General features: G+C 38.6%; 1 protein-coding gene across 1 annotated transcript in view; it reads left to right on the forward strand.

Annotated features, from left to right (window-relative positions):
• Positions 1–471: 471 nt before the first annotated feature.
• LOC149167286 (protein ZINC INDUCED FACILITATOR-LIKE 1-like) overlaps positions 472–18994 on the forward strand; it is a 588984-nt gene continuing 570461 nt past the window's right edge. The window contains exon 1 of the mRNA XM_089431495.1: positions 472–874. Coding sequence (XP_089287621.1) covers positions 721–874 — 154 coding nt within the window. The 5' untranslated portion in view covers positions 472–720. The remainder of the gene's footprint in view (positions 875–18994) is intronic.

The following is an 18994-nucleotide window of genomic DNA, read 5'->3' on the forward strand; positions in this document are numbered from 1 at the left end:
TTAAAATTTCTTATATTAATAAAATATAAAATATGTAATATTAATAAAATACAAAAAAAAACCTATACATATAAGGATTTTTGGAAAAAAATAAATAAATAAGAACTGTCTAGTCCTTTTGAGAAAGAAGACCAGAACTGCAACCAATTGTTCCAGCCATTATATATATATAATCGTAAATGTAATAATTGTATTTTATAAAAACTTGATATTAAATCCAAATTAATTAAAAAAAAAAAAAACAACTGAGTTGGTTTGGAAATCACAGAGCCATGATTAAGAGAAATAAAGTTGAGATTTTGGCTGTTCTGAAAACAAAAAAAAATTGAGATTTTGGCTGTTCTGGAAAAAAAAAAAAAAAAAGTTGAGATTTTGGCTATATAAGGGGAGACAACTGTTTCTGGCATTTTGCTATGTTGTCTAATAGGGGATGGCATTTTGCTATGTTGTCTAATAGGGGAAGCCGTCGACTCTGCTGTCAATTTGGAAAGCCGGTAGGCACTGCGTGCATGTTTTGCGTGGAGAGAGTGGGCGGCCTCTGCAACGGTCGGTCAAACCCGGCAGTGAAACTTTGAACACCATGAAAACAGGCTAGATTGCGAGGATTCTGCTTAGTCTCCGAAAGAAATTCTCACTGAAACTTCGAGAAACCTGCGAAAATCGGTCCGCATTTCAGCGATTTATCGCAGTATTTTCTGAGCTTTTGATCTTGAAGAAAGAATGGCCAGTTGTGACGAGCAGAGCGAGCCGCTCCTGACGAAGGATGTTAAGTACTATGAGAATTGTCCGGGCTGCAAGTTGGAACGCAAGGAAAAGCAAAAGGCGTGTCCTTTAAAGGAATTGATCCTTCTCGCATTACTCGTGCTTTGCAATGGTATTCCGCAGAACTTCCTTTGAATTTATTTAATTTAACTGTCATGTCTTCAATCTTTATGTTCTTTGTGCACTGGCCGTGAGTTCAATAAAAGGTTAAGATTCACACCAAGATTTGGTAGCTTACTTTTTGCGCGATGAAGTTTACTGTCTGCTCCCGTGCCTCTGTTTCCTGATTCTGCATATATAATGCTTTCCCAAATGCTCCAGTCTTCTCTATCATACAATACTCTAGCCGTTCGCGTCGGATTAAGTAAGATATTGTGAACTTTAAATCTCAAGATATTGTGAACTTTAAATCTCATTGGAATTTAGCGTAAACCGAGCCAAAACTAAACTTCAAAATCTAAGGCAGGAACCATACCGAAATAAACCTCAATAAGATAACAGCCTGAATCTTGCATTGAACCAAAACGAAGTTCAAAGTTCATTTTGGTTCAATGCAAGATCTTTCTCATTCATCTATTCCCCATGAACAATTGGCCCTCAGATAATTTGGTATTGAACCAAAATAAACTTAAATGAAATTTAGAATATTTAAGAGATACATGGTTGGATATCTGCCTTCGTTTTGGTTCCATGCAAGATCTATTCCCCATGAACAAGTGGCCCTCAGATAATTTGGTATTGAACCAAGATAAACTTAAATGAAGTTTAGAATATTTAAGAGATATATGGTTGGATATCTGCCTTTACTTTGGTGTTGACGGGTTGTAATAAGATGTGTAATCAAATGTCTGTGTATAAAGGATGGAAAAGGCATTATTGATTACATTCTATTGAGATCGAGATCTAGTTTATTGTATTTGTTATAAGTTTTGAAGTTTGTCTAGGTAATTGTTTAAAATTAGTAAAGATCTGTTGAATTTTCAAATTTTGAATTGTGAATTTTCCACAATCTAGATTAAAATATCTCATTTTTTTTCTCAAAGAATTCCAATTAAACTAAAAATAGTTAGAAAACGTCTATTCTTAAATATGACAATATTTATCATTTGTACCATCCTAAAATTTAACAATATTTATTATTAGTAGTACTATATTGTAATATTCCTTTTTTGGATATGGTCAAAATGGATGAAACTTACCTATCGTATTTTCCCATGATAACTGGCCTTTGTATTTTCTTTCATTTTTAGATGGAAATAATAAAATAAAGCTTCTAGAGAATCCATCACGCCTATAAAAGGGAATAGAAGCTAGGCATTGGATCATTCAGGTTTTATCTATCTTCTTGTGTTATTCTTGAGAACTTGACCTCTTTTTCTGATAAACAGTTGTGCATGCCATTGCAAAGGTGTATGGCCATGTACCACTTACCGTTATTAATATAAATAAAAGCTACATTTCTAGATCCTGTTGTGTTCAGTGTTTTGATTGCAATTATTTTTAATTAAAACACCTAAATATGTCAGATTGATTGATTATTTTGTTGTTGAGAATATTACAGTGGTATCAGAGCTATGCATAATGGGGCCTGAAAGTTATATGCACCAAACTTCGATGAGATTTACTCTCACCCTAGCCCGCATTTCCAGTATTAGGTATCACCGTAGTTGGTCTAATTTTTCTGTTGATTGAAAAGATAGTTTTCTGCCTTGGTTCGAAGGTTATCATTTTTATTGCAGAAGGAAGGGGCCGTGAAAATAGAAGGCGAGCATTATTGTAAAGGAAGACGGGCCAAGAGGCCATCGAAAAAAAAAGCGTTAGATTTGGGTGTGTTATGCAGAATCTAATAATTGGGAGGCCAAGATCTAATCGAAACCTAGAAGGTTGATCCATTTTTAGCGGGTCACTAACGGTACTGAGACCGCTCGAATCAAACCTGGTTGCGCATTATTGTAATGTTGCGGGGTTGTTTATACGTTGTGCAGGAAACAAGAACAGTGGGTTGAAGGTTGTAAAGCCTTACTCGTCAGAGTGTTGATCTTCACGATAGAAGGGTGATCGGAAAGGGCCGAGCGACAATCTGGTTATTGCTTGAAGCCGTCAGCCTTCTCGCAGTATCTGTCACCTGCATGCCGTCCCTCAGTATGCAAAATCGAATTGGCTGAATAAAATCAGCGAAATCATCACTGTCCACTGACAACTAATTTGTGGACAGACAACTAATTGGTGGAAGGGTGTGGCATCATAGCGGCTTTGATCATCATTGTGGAGACTAGAGATTGATGCCGAAAGTCTCTTTCCATTTCGCTTGATAGAAGAATGTTGTTAAAGATCGAATCTGGGGAGTCAAGTGGCATCCAAGGTGTAGATCGATCCTATTAGTGATCGATCTATTTAAGATTGAGCCATTACTCAGATCCATTTATAAAAGAATTTATATTCTGCATCCACGTCCGCATTCTTGTCAGAATAGAGACATACCGTGCGTCCTATCATCGGCCTACTGAGAGCTCATTACAAGGGTGATTCTTAGAGCACCGCTAATAGGCAGAGGCGTATTGCTCCCTTGAGTAAAGGACAATGACTCCTAAACGCGTTAATGAGGCAGCGGTGGTGGTGAAAGTCATTGCTGTAGCTGTGGAATCAGAGCATACTTTTCATCAGACTGAACCCTTGAAAGAGGTTGAATTAATCATGCAAGGGGCCGAGTTTCTATCCGGTCGAGTCTATTCCTTTGCTGAGCTGTGAGAAAGAACTTTAAATTAATTAAAGTCTGAGTTGCAAGGGGCTGTGTAACTATTTTCAAAGTCGTTATCTTCAAAGCCGAGAAGGGCATGCTTCACATTTTTGGATGGTATCGGAGCACGACGGTGGAGGTTCAACGATGAGGCACCGCATTCATGATCACCACAGTCAGTTACGCGATGGGAATTTGTCCCACTCAGTTCTGTTTTATAAAATTATTTTAAGAATTTTAGAAGTCCGAAATCAAAACTGAGGGTAAGTCAAACTACAATATCTAATCTGTGAGACAACGCCAAAATAAGGATGTACTATCTGGGTAAAGGAATATGTTTAGTTGGTGTTGAAGTATCTTGAGTTGTAATCCTTTTCTTATTTAATTTGGTTATTGTGGTTGTATATATGCATATATATTTTTATATATATAAGACGAGAGAAAGAAAGATAGAGAGAGAAAAGAGAGTATTTTTGGCATTAAAAATAATTATTATGTTTTTTGGGGATTGATTTCTTCCACATCATTGGTTGTTGCAGGTGTTCAATTTACCTATAGAGGCTAAAGATTCAAGCCCAATATAGATCGATTTCGTAAAGGGTGTTGAAAAGTGAGAAGGAACGCTGAGCCATAATGTCATCACTTTACTTTTGGAAATGTTCAAGAATCAACATGGTAATATATCAGCGGGCTCTCTAGGCTACGATACTTTTGCGAATAAAAAATGGCAACTACTTACATATCAGAAGCAAGAGTAGAACAATAGGCCTTTCTCTTGGAAGATCCATGTTATCCTTCAACGGTCAAAGGATATCCGAAAAGAAGATGTAAAAAGAAAGTGTCTCTTTGAACTTGGATCCAAAATGCAGAGAGCAAAGTCAAAAGATGTCCTCCCACTGTTAGACCAATTATACATAGCTTTATGTCTCACAGAGCAATCAGACTGGAAAGGGTCAAGTTGGGCCTTGAAGCCATCAGACTGGAAAGGGTCAAGTTGGGCGCGAACTGTTCACAGTCACCGCCTGTCTCAGTAAAATCTTAGCCTTAACAGCGCCACTACCGCCCTACAATGATGACATCATGAGGAGGATTTTTCAAGTAATGGTAGGGGCCCTCCAAGGATTGGACAATATCACCCATCTTACCTTTTTTCGTAGATGCAAAATTTTAGAATGCATGGCAAAATCCAGATTTGTCATACTTACGCTGGATCTAGAATGTGATGACTTAATCCTTTAGATGCTCCAATGCTTTTGCACCTGCATTACAACATCTCATCCAAAATTTGTCAAAACAGACATGCAAAAGATCATGTCCCTAATCTTAGGAGAAGATAGGGCCATCTGCAAACAATTAAGGTCCAAATTGTTGGCCATTTGAAGGAATGAGATAAGTGTGTCACCTGTTGCCAATGAACTAGTTGAGGGGTTGGTCAAACAAAACATCAAACTACTTAAAATGAAGTTGACCAAGGAGGAACTAACAAGGATTTGTGGAGACAGCAAGAATGAACTAAGGAGGAAAAGCCTATGCTTTGTATGCAAGGGATCTTGGGCACTTAACCATTCATGTCCATGTGATCGAAAGGAGGCAACAATGACATAACCAGAGGTAATTCCTTTAGACCATGACGATTCATTTGAAGGATCTGAGCAGTCAAGTACAAATGGTGAGCAGTAGCACAATGCTATTCAGAAAGACATGCATTACAAGCCGAGGATAATCAGTCAGCTTGACAAAGTACATGGAGAAAGGAAGGAGGTAATTCTTCCTAACAATATGGTAGACTCTTGTAGAACTGAGTCCATAGATCTCCAGGAGGACATCCATGAAGAGCATGAGCAATCAAGTGTAAATAAGAGTCCACCAGTGCATCCATGTCTGACAACCAAAGAGGATGGACAACAAATTGTCCCCACAAGTGGAGAAGGCCAGGAAAAAGACATTCAAGGAGACTTAAATGAGGAGTCAGTGATGGTAAGCCAGTATGATGAGCATGATCATAATGAGCAGCATGAAAAATATAGTATGCAGGATGAACCATTTCTGGAGAGTCGGTCAAAGGTTCAAGCTGGAGCTATGATAGTTGAGCAACCAGTGCAAAAAGATACAAAAGAATTTAGCAGGGCACCAGAATTGCCAATAAAGGAATTTCGGGAAAGGATCATGCATTTCAAGACATATCTTATGATGTTGGCACAGAGACTCTGGACAGTTTGAGATACTGTCTTACAGGAGAATAGAAAAATTAAGCAGCTCATAGGGATATGTGCAAAATCAATGACCAAGTTGTCTAATGTTGAGGAACGACTCAAGTCCTTCACAAGGCAACAAGAGGAGTACAGTTGGGAGTTACAGAGCAACCCTCTACAGGAGTACATAGATGAGGCTTGCAACACTACCAATCCACCTTTATACACTGGGAAGAGCAGGGCAGAGTTCTCCAAATGCATCATGTCGGGTGAACGATTGGAGCAGCATGAGTTGATTGGAACAGCATGAGTTGAGCATCGAGCAGCATCAACATAGTAGATTTGCAGGTATTCATCCTTCCCAAGGCATGGATTGGCGAGAGATTATGAGTTGGTACTCTATTGATGGGTTGATTCCTAGGAGGATACTCACAACCAAGGACATATTGCAGCTTGGGCCCTTTGACACGAGCAGCGATGGAGGGCAGAGATGGTACTGTAACCCAAAGGTCCCAAGACTTAGGTGGCATTGGGATCCAGGAGAATCCATTGGGGGTAGGATTGGTCAGAGAATTTTTTGGGATCCAGGGATTGAAGGATCCATTCAAGATCATTTAGCATGGAGGTATGGAATAGCACACCAGGTTGTATGGGATCTTGGTATCAATGCTTTTGTTGTGGATAGCAGTGAATTGCTTGAGGGCAAGCAATCTTTGGGCGGGAGGATTTGTAATATTCCTTTTTTGGATATGGTCAAAATGGATGAAACCTACCCATGGTATTTACTGTGGTATTTTCCCATGGTAACTGCCCCTAGTATTTTCCTTCGTTTTTCGAGGGAAATAATAAAATAAGGCTTCTAGAGAATCCATCAAGCCTATAAAAGGGGATAGGAGCTAGGCATTGGATCATTCGGGTTTTATCTATCTTGTTGTGTTCTTCTTGAGAACTTGGCATGGCTAGTTTAGTTTGATCCCAGGGACAAAAAACCAGTGGGTGTTATTTTGTTTGGTGGATTCATCCAGGGTCCACGATTGTGCTTTAGTAAATTTTTCTTCTCTTTTTGATAAGCAATCGTGTATGTCATTGCAATGGCTTGAGATTTATTGTATGGGCATGTACCACTTACATTTATTAATATAAATAAAGGCTATATTTCTAGATCCCGTTGTGTTTAGTGTTTTGATTGCAATTATTTTTTATTAAAACACCAAAATGTGCCAAATTAGTTGATTATTTGGTTGTTCGGAATATTATATATACAAATAATTTTAACCAGTTTCTTTAAATTAAAATAAAAAAGAAATAAAAACTTTTTAACTTTTCTACCCAACTTGAATGTTCAGTGAATAGATCTACAGGTATCCCGACATAAATGCCTTTTACCCTCTCTAGGTAAAAAAAAATATCAGTCCAATATTTACAATAATAACATACTGTTGAAGATCCAAAAGTTTAACTTTCACACATGATTTAAGCACTGAATGGAGTGAAAAATTATGTGCGGAGTGTTTTGTAGATGTGACATTACAGTATACAGTTCTATGGATTGAGTGACACTACGATTTCATATACAATTTAATGGATTGAGAAATACAACTTTGTTTACAGTTTTATGTATTGAGTTTTTACTCGCAGAATGCTCAGGTTTAGCGTTATATCCACATGTAATAGTTTTTCACAAGATTGTGTTTTACACAACTACACAAATCCATGCCAATGCAACTGTCACATCTTTATAAACTATATATTGGATGAAGGTAGCTCCATTCCCTCATAACCTACTAAGAAATCCGTTTGCTAAGAAGCTAAAACAGGAAATGTAATGCCCTCCAGGAAATGTAAATATTTGGCTTTACTGTGGTTAGAAAAAAAAAATTGAATATGACATTATTAACTGTTTTGGAATTTAATAATATTTTTATTATTTCTTTAATAAGATAAGAAATGTTTTTCTTGGAAAAATGCTAGCAACTTCTGAGGGGAAGTTGGGAAAAACTGTTGCAGTGGGTGCAACCCTAACTACCCCTCCTGACTGGAAAGGTTTCCAGAGGAAAAAAGAGGCAGGAAAGGGGGGGAGTTAGTCTGTGCTGTGAGGACAGGAAAAAAAGAAAAATATGGCTAAGTCTGGTGAGGACCAGATAGCCAAGCACTAGGTGCAGATATCTTGCCAAGGACAGTGGTCCTGCAAGAGAGCACGGGGGAGAGATTCTGGTCCCGAAAGACGAATCTCGAGGTTGGGTGGCAAATTGGAAGCGGAAGACAAGAGAAAGTTTCGCTTCTGTAGGACTACGCGGATCACCACAATACAGGAAGCAGAGGTGAGCAGTTCTGTTGCAGTAATATTGGAACATCGAATAGACAGGTACGGAAAATTACAACTGCTGTGCCTAATTAAGTCTGTGTCATTTATAGAACTTGAGAATTGTAACAGTAACTTTGTGCAGCTATAACTCTAAAAAAAAAAAAAAACAATTTAATAATAATGACAACAGGTTGATTCATGCTATCTGCATTTAAAAGAAAAACGGGAAAGGGATGTACACTCCGAATCCTCGCAGGTTTGGAAAAGCTGATAGCAGGGGTGTCACTGTAGGAAAACCGTAGGGTTATAAAAAAGAATTGAGCCACGTGAATTCCCTGTTTGAGGACAGAGAAATCTCTAAGGGTAGGAATAAACTAATTGCTTGACAAGAGACATTTTCCTCCATTGTTAAACTCTGGGCGTGTAGAGATTGAAACTGAAACTGTAAAGCTTGATGCCAAGGAGAAATGCGTAAGAACTTACATACATTTCATAGAAATTATACCGGCGGTATTGGTGTACAAAACCCTAGGACACTTCTTCCTTAAGGTACCGGCAGAAGAGGGTTCTGACGTGCCAACTTGGCAATACCCTAAGTCATGCAAATAAGCATGGCAGGGACCTACTGTAGCATGATTTTCTAAAGAACAGGAAAGAACAAATGCGGTTGTGTCAATTTTAAGTGAGACGTCTCTTTTAAGAACAAAGAGCCATGAGATATTCAGGAAATAAATGAATTCAGTTAGAGATATGTTCTGAACATTCTCAAAATAATAACAGCAAGAACCATCGAAACAGTGGTGAAAATTCTTTAGCCATTTCTGCTAACAGTAAAAGGAAAGAAACAGTTGATACACAGAGCTATGATACATCTATTCTTTGATAACTGTTAAAAAACGAGGAAATAGGGAAACATTTATAGATAGAGTCATTGTCCTCTTGAAAATCCTCTGATAACAGTAAGGGAAAATGAAAATAATTGTCAGACAGAGTGGGTTCCCTGAAACTCTTGACAACCCATAAGAAAAATGAAGTGAGGAACCTTGACAGAGGTTGTTATAGCCGTGTACCTTACTATTCGAACAAGAAACAAAGATTTAAGGAAAAATCACATGATATTATGTAACAGATGTAACTCGAGCGATAACCAACCAATGTCCAAACCCTTGAATCATATATAGACATGCAAGATTAATTCATGAAGGAAACAATAAAGTACAGCGTAAATTTGACTGGCGTCTTTCAGTTTAATCCTAGAGGAATAATTCCAAACAATGATATCCATAAATTAAACAGATACGCCATGGGATTAAACCCTGGCAAAGTTTAATACAAAAATTACATTTAAATAGCCACTGTCCAAGCCCCATGCTAGGAGTCAAACCCTCTACACGAAGGTCGCATAGGGGTTTTAAGCTTCTACAGCATATAGCCAACCAATCACACAACATTTCTAAACTCTGTGGGACTGCAAGCTAATTGGGAAGACCAGTTTAGTAAAACAGTGGAATTTGAAAAAGAAAACCTTGTCCTGTTATGCAAGGAGACAAGCTCAGCTGAAAGCCTTCATTCTGGAGATAAACCCCTTACCCGGGATTTCAACGATGAGTCTGGTAAAGCGCTTACCACGCAACAGTAGTGAATAGCTTTGGAATCCTGGAGAAGGTCCCTAAAAACAGAGAACCATAGCAAACCATTAGCCAAGGTCATAGAAAAAAAAAGAAAAAAACAAAACACATGTCAACGGAGAGTTTCTATGGCAGGGAAATTCTAAGGGAAGAAAATAGAATACTCACCCGGGCTTCACCAAATAGCGCAGACGCCATAACCTGTTTCTGAGAGCTGCTAACCCATTCTAGGACCTGGATCAGTAACAGAGCAGGTCGCGGAGAACAAAACAACAGAAGAATGGAGCTGGCACCAAAGCGAGGAAACAACATAACCAAACGAGTTATGGTTGACTTAACCCGGAAAGAAATCTGAACCGTAGATCTACAAACTTTCATGACCTCCATTGATCGGGTGGCAAGCCCGAGAATGGTGGCTGCGAGAAACGAGCCTGCTCGTGCCACGCACAGGGCAGAGCAATAAGAAACAACGCAGAACCCAAAGAACATACCAAGCGTACAGATAATCAAATGTGTAATTAATATAAATTGCCAAATGTCCATCCGTATCATCCACTTGCAGATCGCGAGGTGCTGGGAGGTTTCCCAAGGTGATAGATAGTTAATGAAATTAGAATAAATAGGACCAAGCTTTTACTATCACCGAAAAATAACAAATTGCTTGCCCAGAAAACGTTATGGATGGCCGGAACAGTAAGTATTGAAATAAATTACAAAGTTACGTTGTCACAAGGACCATATATACAATAGTAAAACCATATAAAAAATAAATAAATAAATAAAATAAAAATTATGATGGAGACATGACAATTGGTATCAGAGCCTAGTTACAAAACTGAGGCCTCTGGGAATTGAGAATTGATAACAAAAACAACACATACAATTTATTTTAGTCCCTATTTGAGCAGTTTAAGAAAACAGTTAGTATGTTGACCTTTTTTTTTCCTTCTGTCACTTTCCTTATGTTAAAGATAGGAAACCAGAAGACTGACGATATGAGGAGAGCGGACAGTGCGTCACGCAGGTATGCGATGGGTCAGGGACCTATACTTGGTCCTGAGAATAACCCCGAGCTATGGGTACAGCTCGGAGAGGAGGCTCGCAATACAAATCTGGCCATTTTGGAGACAGTGCAGGAATTGAAAAATGAAATGGCCTGGTTACGAGAAGATAACGCACGGCTAACTATGGAACAAGAAAGAATTATAAAAATCTTGTCCGACAAACAGAACCAGCCGCCAGCAAATCCCAGTGCGGAGCAGCAAAGAATGTTAGAAGAGCAGCATCACCACATAGAACCTGAAGGGTCAGAAGAAAGGGAGGAACGATCTGATAATGCATCCGAACAACAGACATCAAAAAGGCAACGGATAGAGTTGCAAGGGGAATTTCGTAAGATTAAACCGCCACACTTTGACGGAGAACAGGAGGAAGCAGCTGAGGCATGGTTGATTAATATGAACAAATATTTCCAGCTATATGAATACGATCACAACCTTAAAGCACGGCTGGCCATTTTCCAACTGCAGGGAAAAGCCACCCTGTGGTGGGAAGAAGTTAAGATCGTAAGAGGAGTAAGCGAACAGACCATAACCTGGGAGAAATTTCAAAGGTACTTTAAGGAGAGATACTTGACCGAGCGTTTTTACGATGAAAAGGCAAGAGAATTCCATGACTTGCGGTTGGGACAACAAACCATGGACGAATTTATCACCCGTTTTACTTCCTTGCTTCGTTATGTGCCTTATATTAGAGAGGAAAAAGCTAAAGTGCAAAGGTTTGTTAGTAGTTTACCTCTGTATATGCGGGAAAGGATTGAGTTTGACAATCCAAAGACAATGGACGAAGCAATACGTAAAGCCAGGATTTGTTACCAGCAGAGTAAACAGAAGGGAGAAATTCCAGGTAAAAGATGGAATGATAAGAGAAGTAATAAGTCGGCTGGAAACAACAAAGGGAATCACAGTAGTGGTAGCAAGGGTGTTGGCAAGGGGCAAAACAGCAGAACTGTACAGAAAAATTCATTCAGGTCCAAGCCAACCAATGAGTCTAGAGTCGGTGAACAGCCTGTAAAGTTGGACAGCGAAGGGACAACAAGGCCTCCAGTACAGTGTTGGGGTTGTGGAGGGCCTCACTACGTCAAAAACTGCCCTCAGCGAAAGGGAACCGAACAGGTATCCCAAATCCATGAAGCATCGACAGTCGGCGATATAGGATGTAGTCTACCAAGGATTAATGCAGCCCTGGACGATCGTCAGGCGGAGTACCAGCCAACCATGGTGGAATTCAAAGGTAAAATCTCAGACCTTACTGTAGTTGTTTTAATTGATCCTGGAGCCACATTAAGTTATATTAGTCCTAAGGTTGTAGAACATTGTAAACTGCAACCTGTTAAATTCAAGAATCTGTGGCTAGTACAACTGGCTACAGGGGCCAAGAGGTGAGTGCTTGCAAAAGTCAATAACTGCTCTTTAAAGATAGCAGGGCAGCTAGTGATGGCAGATTTAAACGTGCTCCCCCTTGGTTCATATGATGTTCTAATCGGTATGGACTAGCTAGAAAAGCATTGGTCCTTAGTCAACTGCAAAACAAAGACTATTTATTATAGGGATGAGCTTGGAGCAAGGCAAGAGATGCAAGGAATTAAGTGGCTAGTACAGGTTCGGCCAATAACTGCCTCTCAGTTAGCAAAATGCATTAAGAAGGGGTGTCAGATTTATGCCATCCAAGTGGGCTATGCTAACTCGAAAGATAAAACAGCCACATTGGACAACATCCCTGTGATACAAGAATTTGTTGATGTGTTTCCGGAAGAGATTCCCGGACTGCCACCTAAGAGGGATATAGACTTTACTATCGAATTGGTACCAGGGGTAGCCCTGGTATCCCGAGCACCCTACAGAATGAGTACACCTGAGTTGACAGAGTTAAAAATGCAGCTACAGGAACTGTTAGACAAAAACTATATTCGCCCCAGTGTGTCTCCTTGGGGAGCTCCAGTATTGTTTGTTAAGAAAAAAGACGGGACTCTTCGCATGTGTATAGATTATCGTCAGTTGAACAAACTGACAATCAAAAATAAGTATCCTCTACCCCGGATTGATGAACTTTTCGACCAAGTGAAAGGTGCAACAATATTCTCCAAGATCGATTTGCGATCAGGGTATCACCAAATCAGGATTAAGGAAGAAGACATAGCTAAAACAGCTTTTAGAACAAGGTATGGACATTACGAGTTTGTGGTGCTACCCTTTGGGTTAACTAACGCCCCCGCAACTTTCATGTGCTTGATGAACAACATATTTCATCAATATTTGGATAGATTTGTGCTCATATTTATTGATGATATATTGATATATTCCCGCACTATGGAAGAGCACAAGGAGCACCTCAGATTGGTGCTGCAAACCCTCCGAGAACACCAGTTATATGCCAAGTTCAGCAAGTGCGACTTCTTCAAGGAAGAAATACAGTATCTGGGCCATATAATCACAAAGGAAGGGATCGCGGTGGACCCCGAAAAGATAAAGACCATAATGGAGTGGCCCATACCGAAAGATGTAGCAGACATCAAATCCTTTATGGGGTTAGCCGGTTACTACAGACGATTTGTAGAAGGATTCTCAAGAGTAGCGTATCCTATCACTTCCTTACAGAAAAAAGGAAGAGTGTTCAGATGGACCCTGGAATGTCAAAGAAGTTTTGAGCAGCTTAAGCACCTGCTCACCACCGCACCCATTCTGAGCATAGCTGATCCTAATAAGGACTATGTGGTGTGCACTGACGCAAGCAAGGAAGGTGTGGGAGGCGTGTTGATGCAAGAAGGGAAGGTAATTGCTTACGAGTCAAGGAAACTAAAAGAGCATGAGCAGAAATATTCCGCTTATGACTTAGAGTTGGCAGCCGTCATACACGCCTTGAAGATGTGGCGACATTATCTTATGGGAAGGAAATTTTTATTACTAACAGACCACCACAGTCTGACCAATTATTTTAGCCAGCCCACTTTAAATGCTAGGCAAGCACGGTGGGTGGATTTCCTAAGTGGTTTTGACTTTGAAATCAAACATTTGAAGGGGAAAGAGAATCGGGTGGCGGACGCTTTAAGTCGGAAATTACAGTGTTTATATGAAATTTCCTATAGCGAATGGAAAAGCCCCTTCGAGGGGATGATAAAAAAAGCAGCAGAACAAGATACTGTATACCAGCAAATAAAACAACAAGTACAACAGTCTACCAGCGAGGAAAATCAGCAAGGCTATGGGGTGGATGATGCTGGAATGTTGTACTACAAGAAGAGGCTATATGTACCCAATCAAAACAGCATTAAAAATCTGATTTTGGATGAATTTCATATCAGTCACTATGCTGGACACCCAGGATATCAGAAAATGATCATTGCACTTCGAAAAGAATACTATTCATCGGGTATGAAGAAGAATGTGGCCGAGTATTTGGCACGGTGTTTGGAGTGCCAACAAATTAAAGCGGAACATCAACACCCAGCGGGGTTATTGCAACCATTACCCATTCCGGAATGGAAGTGGGAAACCATTTCTATGGATTTTATAACAGGGCTGCCTAAGACAAAGAAGAATAACGATTCTATTATGGTGGTGGTGGACAAGTTGAGTAAAACGACACATTTTATACCTATGCAATCCACCTACAGAGCTGTACAGATTGCCCATATCTTCATGCAAAATGTTAATGGCAGAAGTGTACTCAGACACGTAATTTTATTAATAATATATATATATATATATATAATTACATAATTGATTTTGCAAGAGTTTACACCCGAACATCCAAACACTCTTGCAATGAGCTATTTATAAGCTCCATGTCCTAACTACCTCTAATTATGGATCACTTATTAAATAACAAGTGTCCATTTACAATAAATGCTATTCAAACCAACTAGCTAACAAATCTCCTAAAATAGAGCCTAAGATATGACACAATTGGAGAGTCATATCTAGTTACAACAAAATACTAATTCTAAATAATTAAACATTCTAGAATAATAATTATTAATTTAATATCTTAAATTAATAATTATTTTATTCTAATTTTATAACCTATGATAAGATTGTATTTTTGGATCATCTAACATTCCCCCCTATGATCCAAAGATACATTACAACAGATACCAAGTTCATCCCTGAACTTAGTAAATTTTATTCTGCCAAGCGGTTTCATGAAAATGTCGGAGATCTGATCTTCGGAAGGACAATAAACTGGCTTGAGGACATCTTTGGCAATGAGAGATCTGATATGATGATACTTGGTGTCCACATGCTTTGTCTTTGAATGAAAAACTGGGTTCTTGGCAAGTTTGATGGCTGACTGACTGTCAATGAATAATGATGTAGCTTCTGTCTGAGAAATGCCCAAGTCCTACAAAATTCGGCGCAACCAAACAATTTCACATGCTGCTTCCCATGCTGCAATGTACTCTGCTTCTACTAAAGAAGTGGCCACTGTAGCTTGTTTCTTACAAATCCAAGATACTGTTGCTGACCCCATGTTCATTAAATAACCTAATGTTGATGCTCGATCATCAATACTCCCAGAAAAGTCGGCATCGGAATATCCACCAAGTACAAAATTTTTAGTCTTTGTGTAAAGAAGACCAAAATCTTTTGTTCCTTGGATATATCGAAGAAATCTTTTGGCTGCATTCCAGTGGTTGTCTCGTGGTTTCTGCATAAAATGTGAAAGAATACTGACTGCATAAGATAGATTAGGATGACTATTTGTCAAATAAATCAAGCTGCCAATCAATTGTCTGTAAGTTGTACTTCCACCTTTTCCCCCCTTTCAAATTTTGAAAGTTTAAAGTTTTGCTCCATGGGGGTGAGAACAGGCTTGCAATCCTGCATGCCAAATCGCTGAAGAACCTCGGCTGCATACTTACTCTGAGAAATGAAAATATGATGTGGACATTGGAAGACTTCAACTCCAAGATAGTAGTGAAGTAATCCCAAATCTGTCATCTTAAAACCTGCATGTAACTCCTTTTTCACCTGTGCAATATGATCATCATGGTTGCTAATAATGATCAAATCATCTACATACATAACAAGAATTACCAGATACTTTCCCTGTTGTCGCACATACAAAGTATCATCAGATTCACTTTGTTGAAAACCAACTTTCTTAAGATATTCATCCATCTTTGCATACCAAGCTCGGGGAGCTTGTTTTAATCCATATAAAGCCTTGATCAATTTGTAGACTTTATGTTCTTGTCCTTCAATTTCAAAACCTGGCGATTGGGTCATATACACTTCCTCTTGTAAATCCCTGTTGAGAAAAGCACTTTTCACATCCATTTGATGAACTTTCCATCCTTTCTGAGCGGCCAATGCAAGTGTTAATCGGATGATGTTCCATTTAGTTGTAGGAGCAAAAGTTTCCTCATAATCAATGCCTTCCTGCTGCGCAAAACCTTTTGCAACAAGTCATGCTTTATACTTTTCAAGCTCTCCCTTTTGATTATACTTAATTCTATAAACCCATTTGCATCCTATGGGTTTAACATTTGATGGACAATCAACAAGTTTCCAAGTGTTGTTATCAATTACTGCTTGATATTCTTCAACCATAGCCTGTTGTCATTCTTTATGTTTTACTGCTTCTTTGTATGTGGAAGGTTCAGTAAAATCATGTGCTATCAAGGCTAAATTGCCTTCACTTCTATGTGCCCTTCTGGTGCCTGTTTTATTCTGATCATCGGGCTTTACATCTTTCAAAAGTTGAACTGCCCATTTTGGTAGTTGGTGCTCACTTGTTTGTGCTTCTGAAAAGTCTCCATCATTGTAAAGAGGATTAATATAAACTCATGTTCTTCGTTCAGGTGAAGAATCTGGAGAATCACTGTCAGAAGAACTGTTGCTGCTTGGAGATGCGGATGAACTGCTAGAAGACCCAGATGATGTTGTTGATGTAGATGGACTGGATGACTCATCTTCAGAGGAAGGAAAATCATGTTCATACCAATTTGGTGAAGTTGGTTGACTTTGTATTTTTCCATTTCTTTTACTTACCTTATTTTCTAACTTGTGAATAAGATTTTCAATTTCTTCAGCACTCTTACTCTCAGTTTCATAAAAAATGACATCCCTGCTCACAATGAATTTTCCATTAGTCAAAAGACGATACCCTTTCTGCTCATCAAAATAGCCAATCATTGTGCATTTTAAACTTCTTGAGTCAAGCTTAGTTCATTTTTCTTTCGAAACTAAGGCATAACATACTGATCCAAAAACTCTAAGATGTTTAACTCAAAGTTTGAAACCAAACCAAGCTTCATAAGGTGTGATTCCATCTAAAGAAGTAGTTGGAGATATGTTTCTTAAGTAGACAACTGTATGTATTGCTTCTGCCCAATATGTTGGACTTAACCTCTTAAAAGTTAACATGGATCTCGCCATTCCTAACAAGGTGCGATTCATTCTTTCGACTACTTCATTTTGCTGTGGAGTGTAAACATTAGTAAGATGTCGTCTTATGCCATTTTCACTGTAATAAGTTTTGAATTCATTTGAAGTGAATTCTCCCCCATTATCTGTTCTGAGAGTACCTATCTTTTCTTTGACTTCATTTTCAACAAGTTGGTGAAAAATTTTAAACTTATCAAATGCTTTTGACTTGTTCTTCAAGAAGTAAACCCAAGTCATTCTGCTGAAATCATCAATGAATAGTAAGAAATATTTGCAAACACCAAATGAAGTTTGTAGTGGACCACAAACATCACTGTGAACTAGTTGTAGCCGCCTGTTTGCACGCCATGAACTTGTTGGAAAACTTTGTCGACTTTGTTTGCCATAAATGCAAGCTTCACATTTTGCATTTTCCCTGTTGAATGTGGGAAGTCCTTTAACCATTCCTTGTTTCTGCAGTTGGGAAAGACTCTCAAAATTTAAATGTCCATTTCTTACATTCCATAGTCTTACAGGTGAAATCCCTGTACTCACTGCCCCTGCAAAATCAGAATGCCTTGGAATAACCGTCCCTTTCATCCGTAACAGGTAATCTATCATGATTGTTTTCAAGTTCTGTTTGACTGAATTAATCTTGACTAAACCATCTTCCATAATCACTTGATGTCCTGCTTGTCGAATCGTGACTAAAGAGAGAAAATTTTTCTTAAAACTTGGTACATACCATACATTGGAAATAATTTTTTCTCCAATGCCAGGGAGAAAAACTTTAACTGCTCCTTTTCCATAAGGAGGATGTTTTGTATCATCAGCAAGAAAAATGGAATTAAGTTGGCAATCTTGAAAATTCCAAAAAAAATCACGTCGACAAGTCATGTGCTGAGTTTCCCCTAAATCCAAGATCCATACATCTTCATAGTCACTTCTAAGATGGGATGAAAGTTGTGATGTTGGCGAGGAAGTAAAAACATATTCTGAGTTATCATCATCTTGATCATTTGCAAATTGTGTTGAATGCTGTTGAAACTTGGGAATTTTATCAAGTGAAGTTCGACAATCTTCAGCATAATGGCGAACTTTGTTACATCTGCGACACACAGTTTGACTTAAGTCTCTTCCTCTTCCTGAAGATTGTCCTCTCCCTCTACTTTGACTTCTATTTTGAGATTGTCCTCTGCCTTGATTATTATTTCCTTGAAAATTTCCTCTTCCTTGGTTGTTTCCTCTACCTTGAAAATTACTTCTTCCTGAATTGTTGCCTCTGTTAAAGGTGTTTCCTCTGCTTTGGCTTCGACCTCTACTTTGTACATTATGTGCTGCTTGATTCTGATTGCCTCTGCCTCTACCTCGAGAACTGTCTACTGATGATTTACTAGTGCTAGCCTCTGTGAGAAAAACACCTTCACCAACTTTCTTCTTCTTCCCAAAAGTTTTATCATGTTGAGTCAACATTTCACATAGTTCATCAAACTTTAGTTTCTCTAATTTCCCAGTTAATTGTAGCGTCTCCAAAAAATGTGTGTAGGAAGAAGGAAGTCCAGCAATTACAATTGTTACCATAAAACTATCATCTATTGCTGGAAAACCAGCATTAATGATTTCCTGCCTAATATTCTTAAGTCGTGAGATATATTCAAGAACATCACCTCCTTCAGTCAATTTTTGTTGTATTAATTTTAATTGTAGATCAAATTTCTTTGATTCAGGCTGAGTATCAAAGAGGTCTTTAAAATTTTTCAAAGCAGACCATGCATCTATAGCATTTTCGATATGGACATACATTTCATCATTCACAGAAGATTTAATAAGAGCTAAGGCTTTAGCATTTTTAACTTCCCATTTTGCTAGTGCAGCTGCATCTGTGGGTTTATTCGGCTTAATATCTCCATCACATATACCCTACCATAATTCATTGTAAATGA

This window comes from Pinus tabuliformis, chromosome 5_1 (assembly GCF_031772625.1).
Source record: "Pinus tabuliformis cultivar Carrire ecotype Pingquan chromosome 5_1, CPIR1, whole genome shotgun sequence".
Lineage (NCBI taxonomy): Eukaryota > Viridiplantae > Streptophyta > Pinopsida > Pinales > Pinaceae > Pinus > Pinus tabuliformis.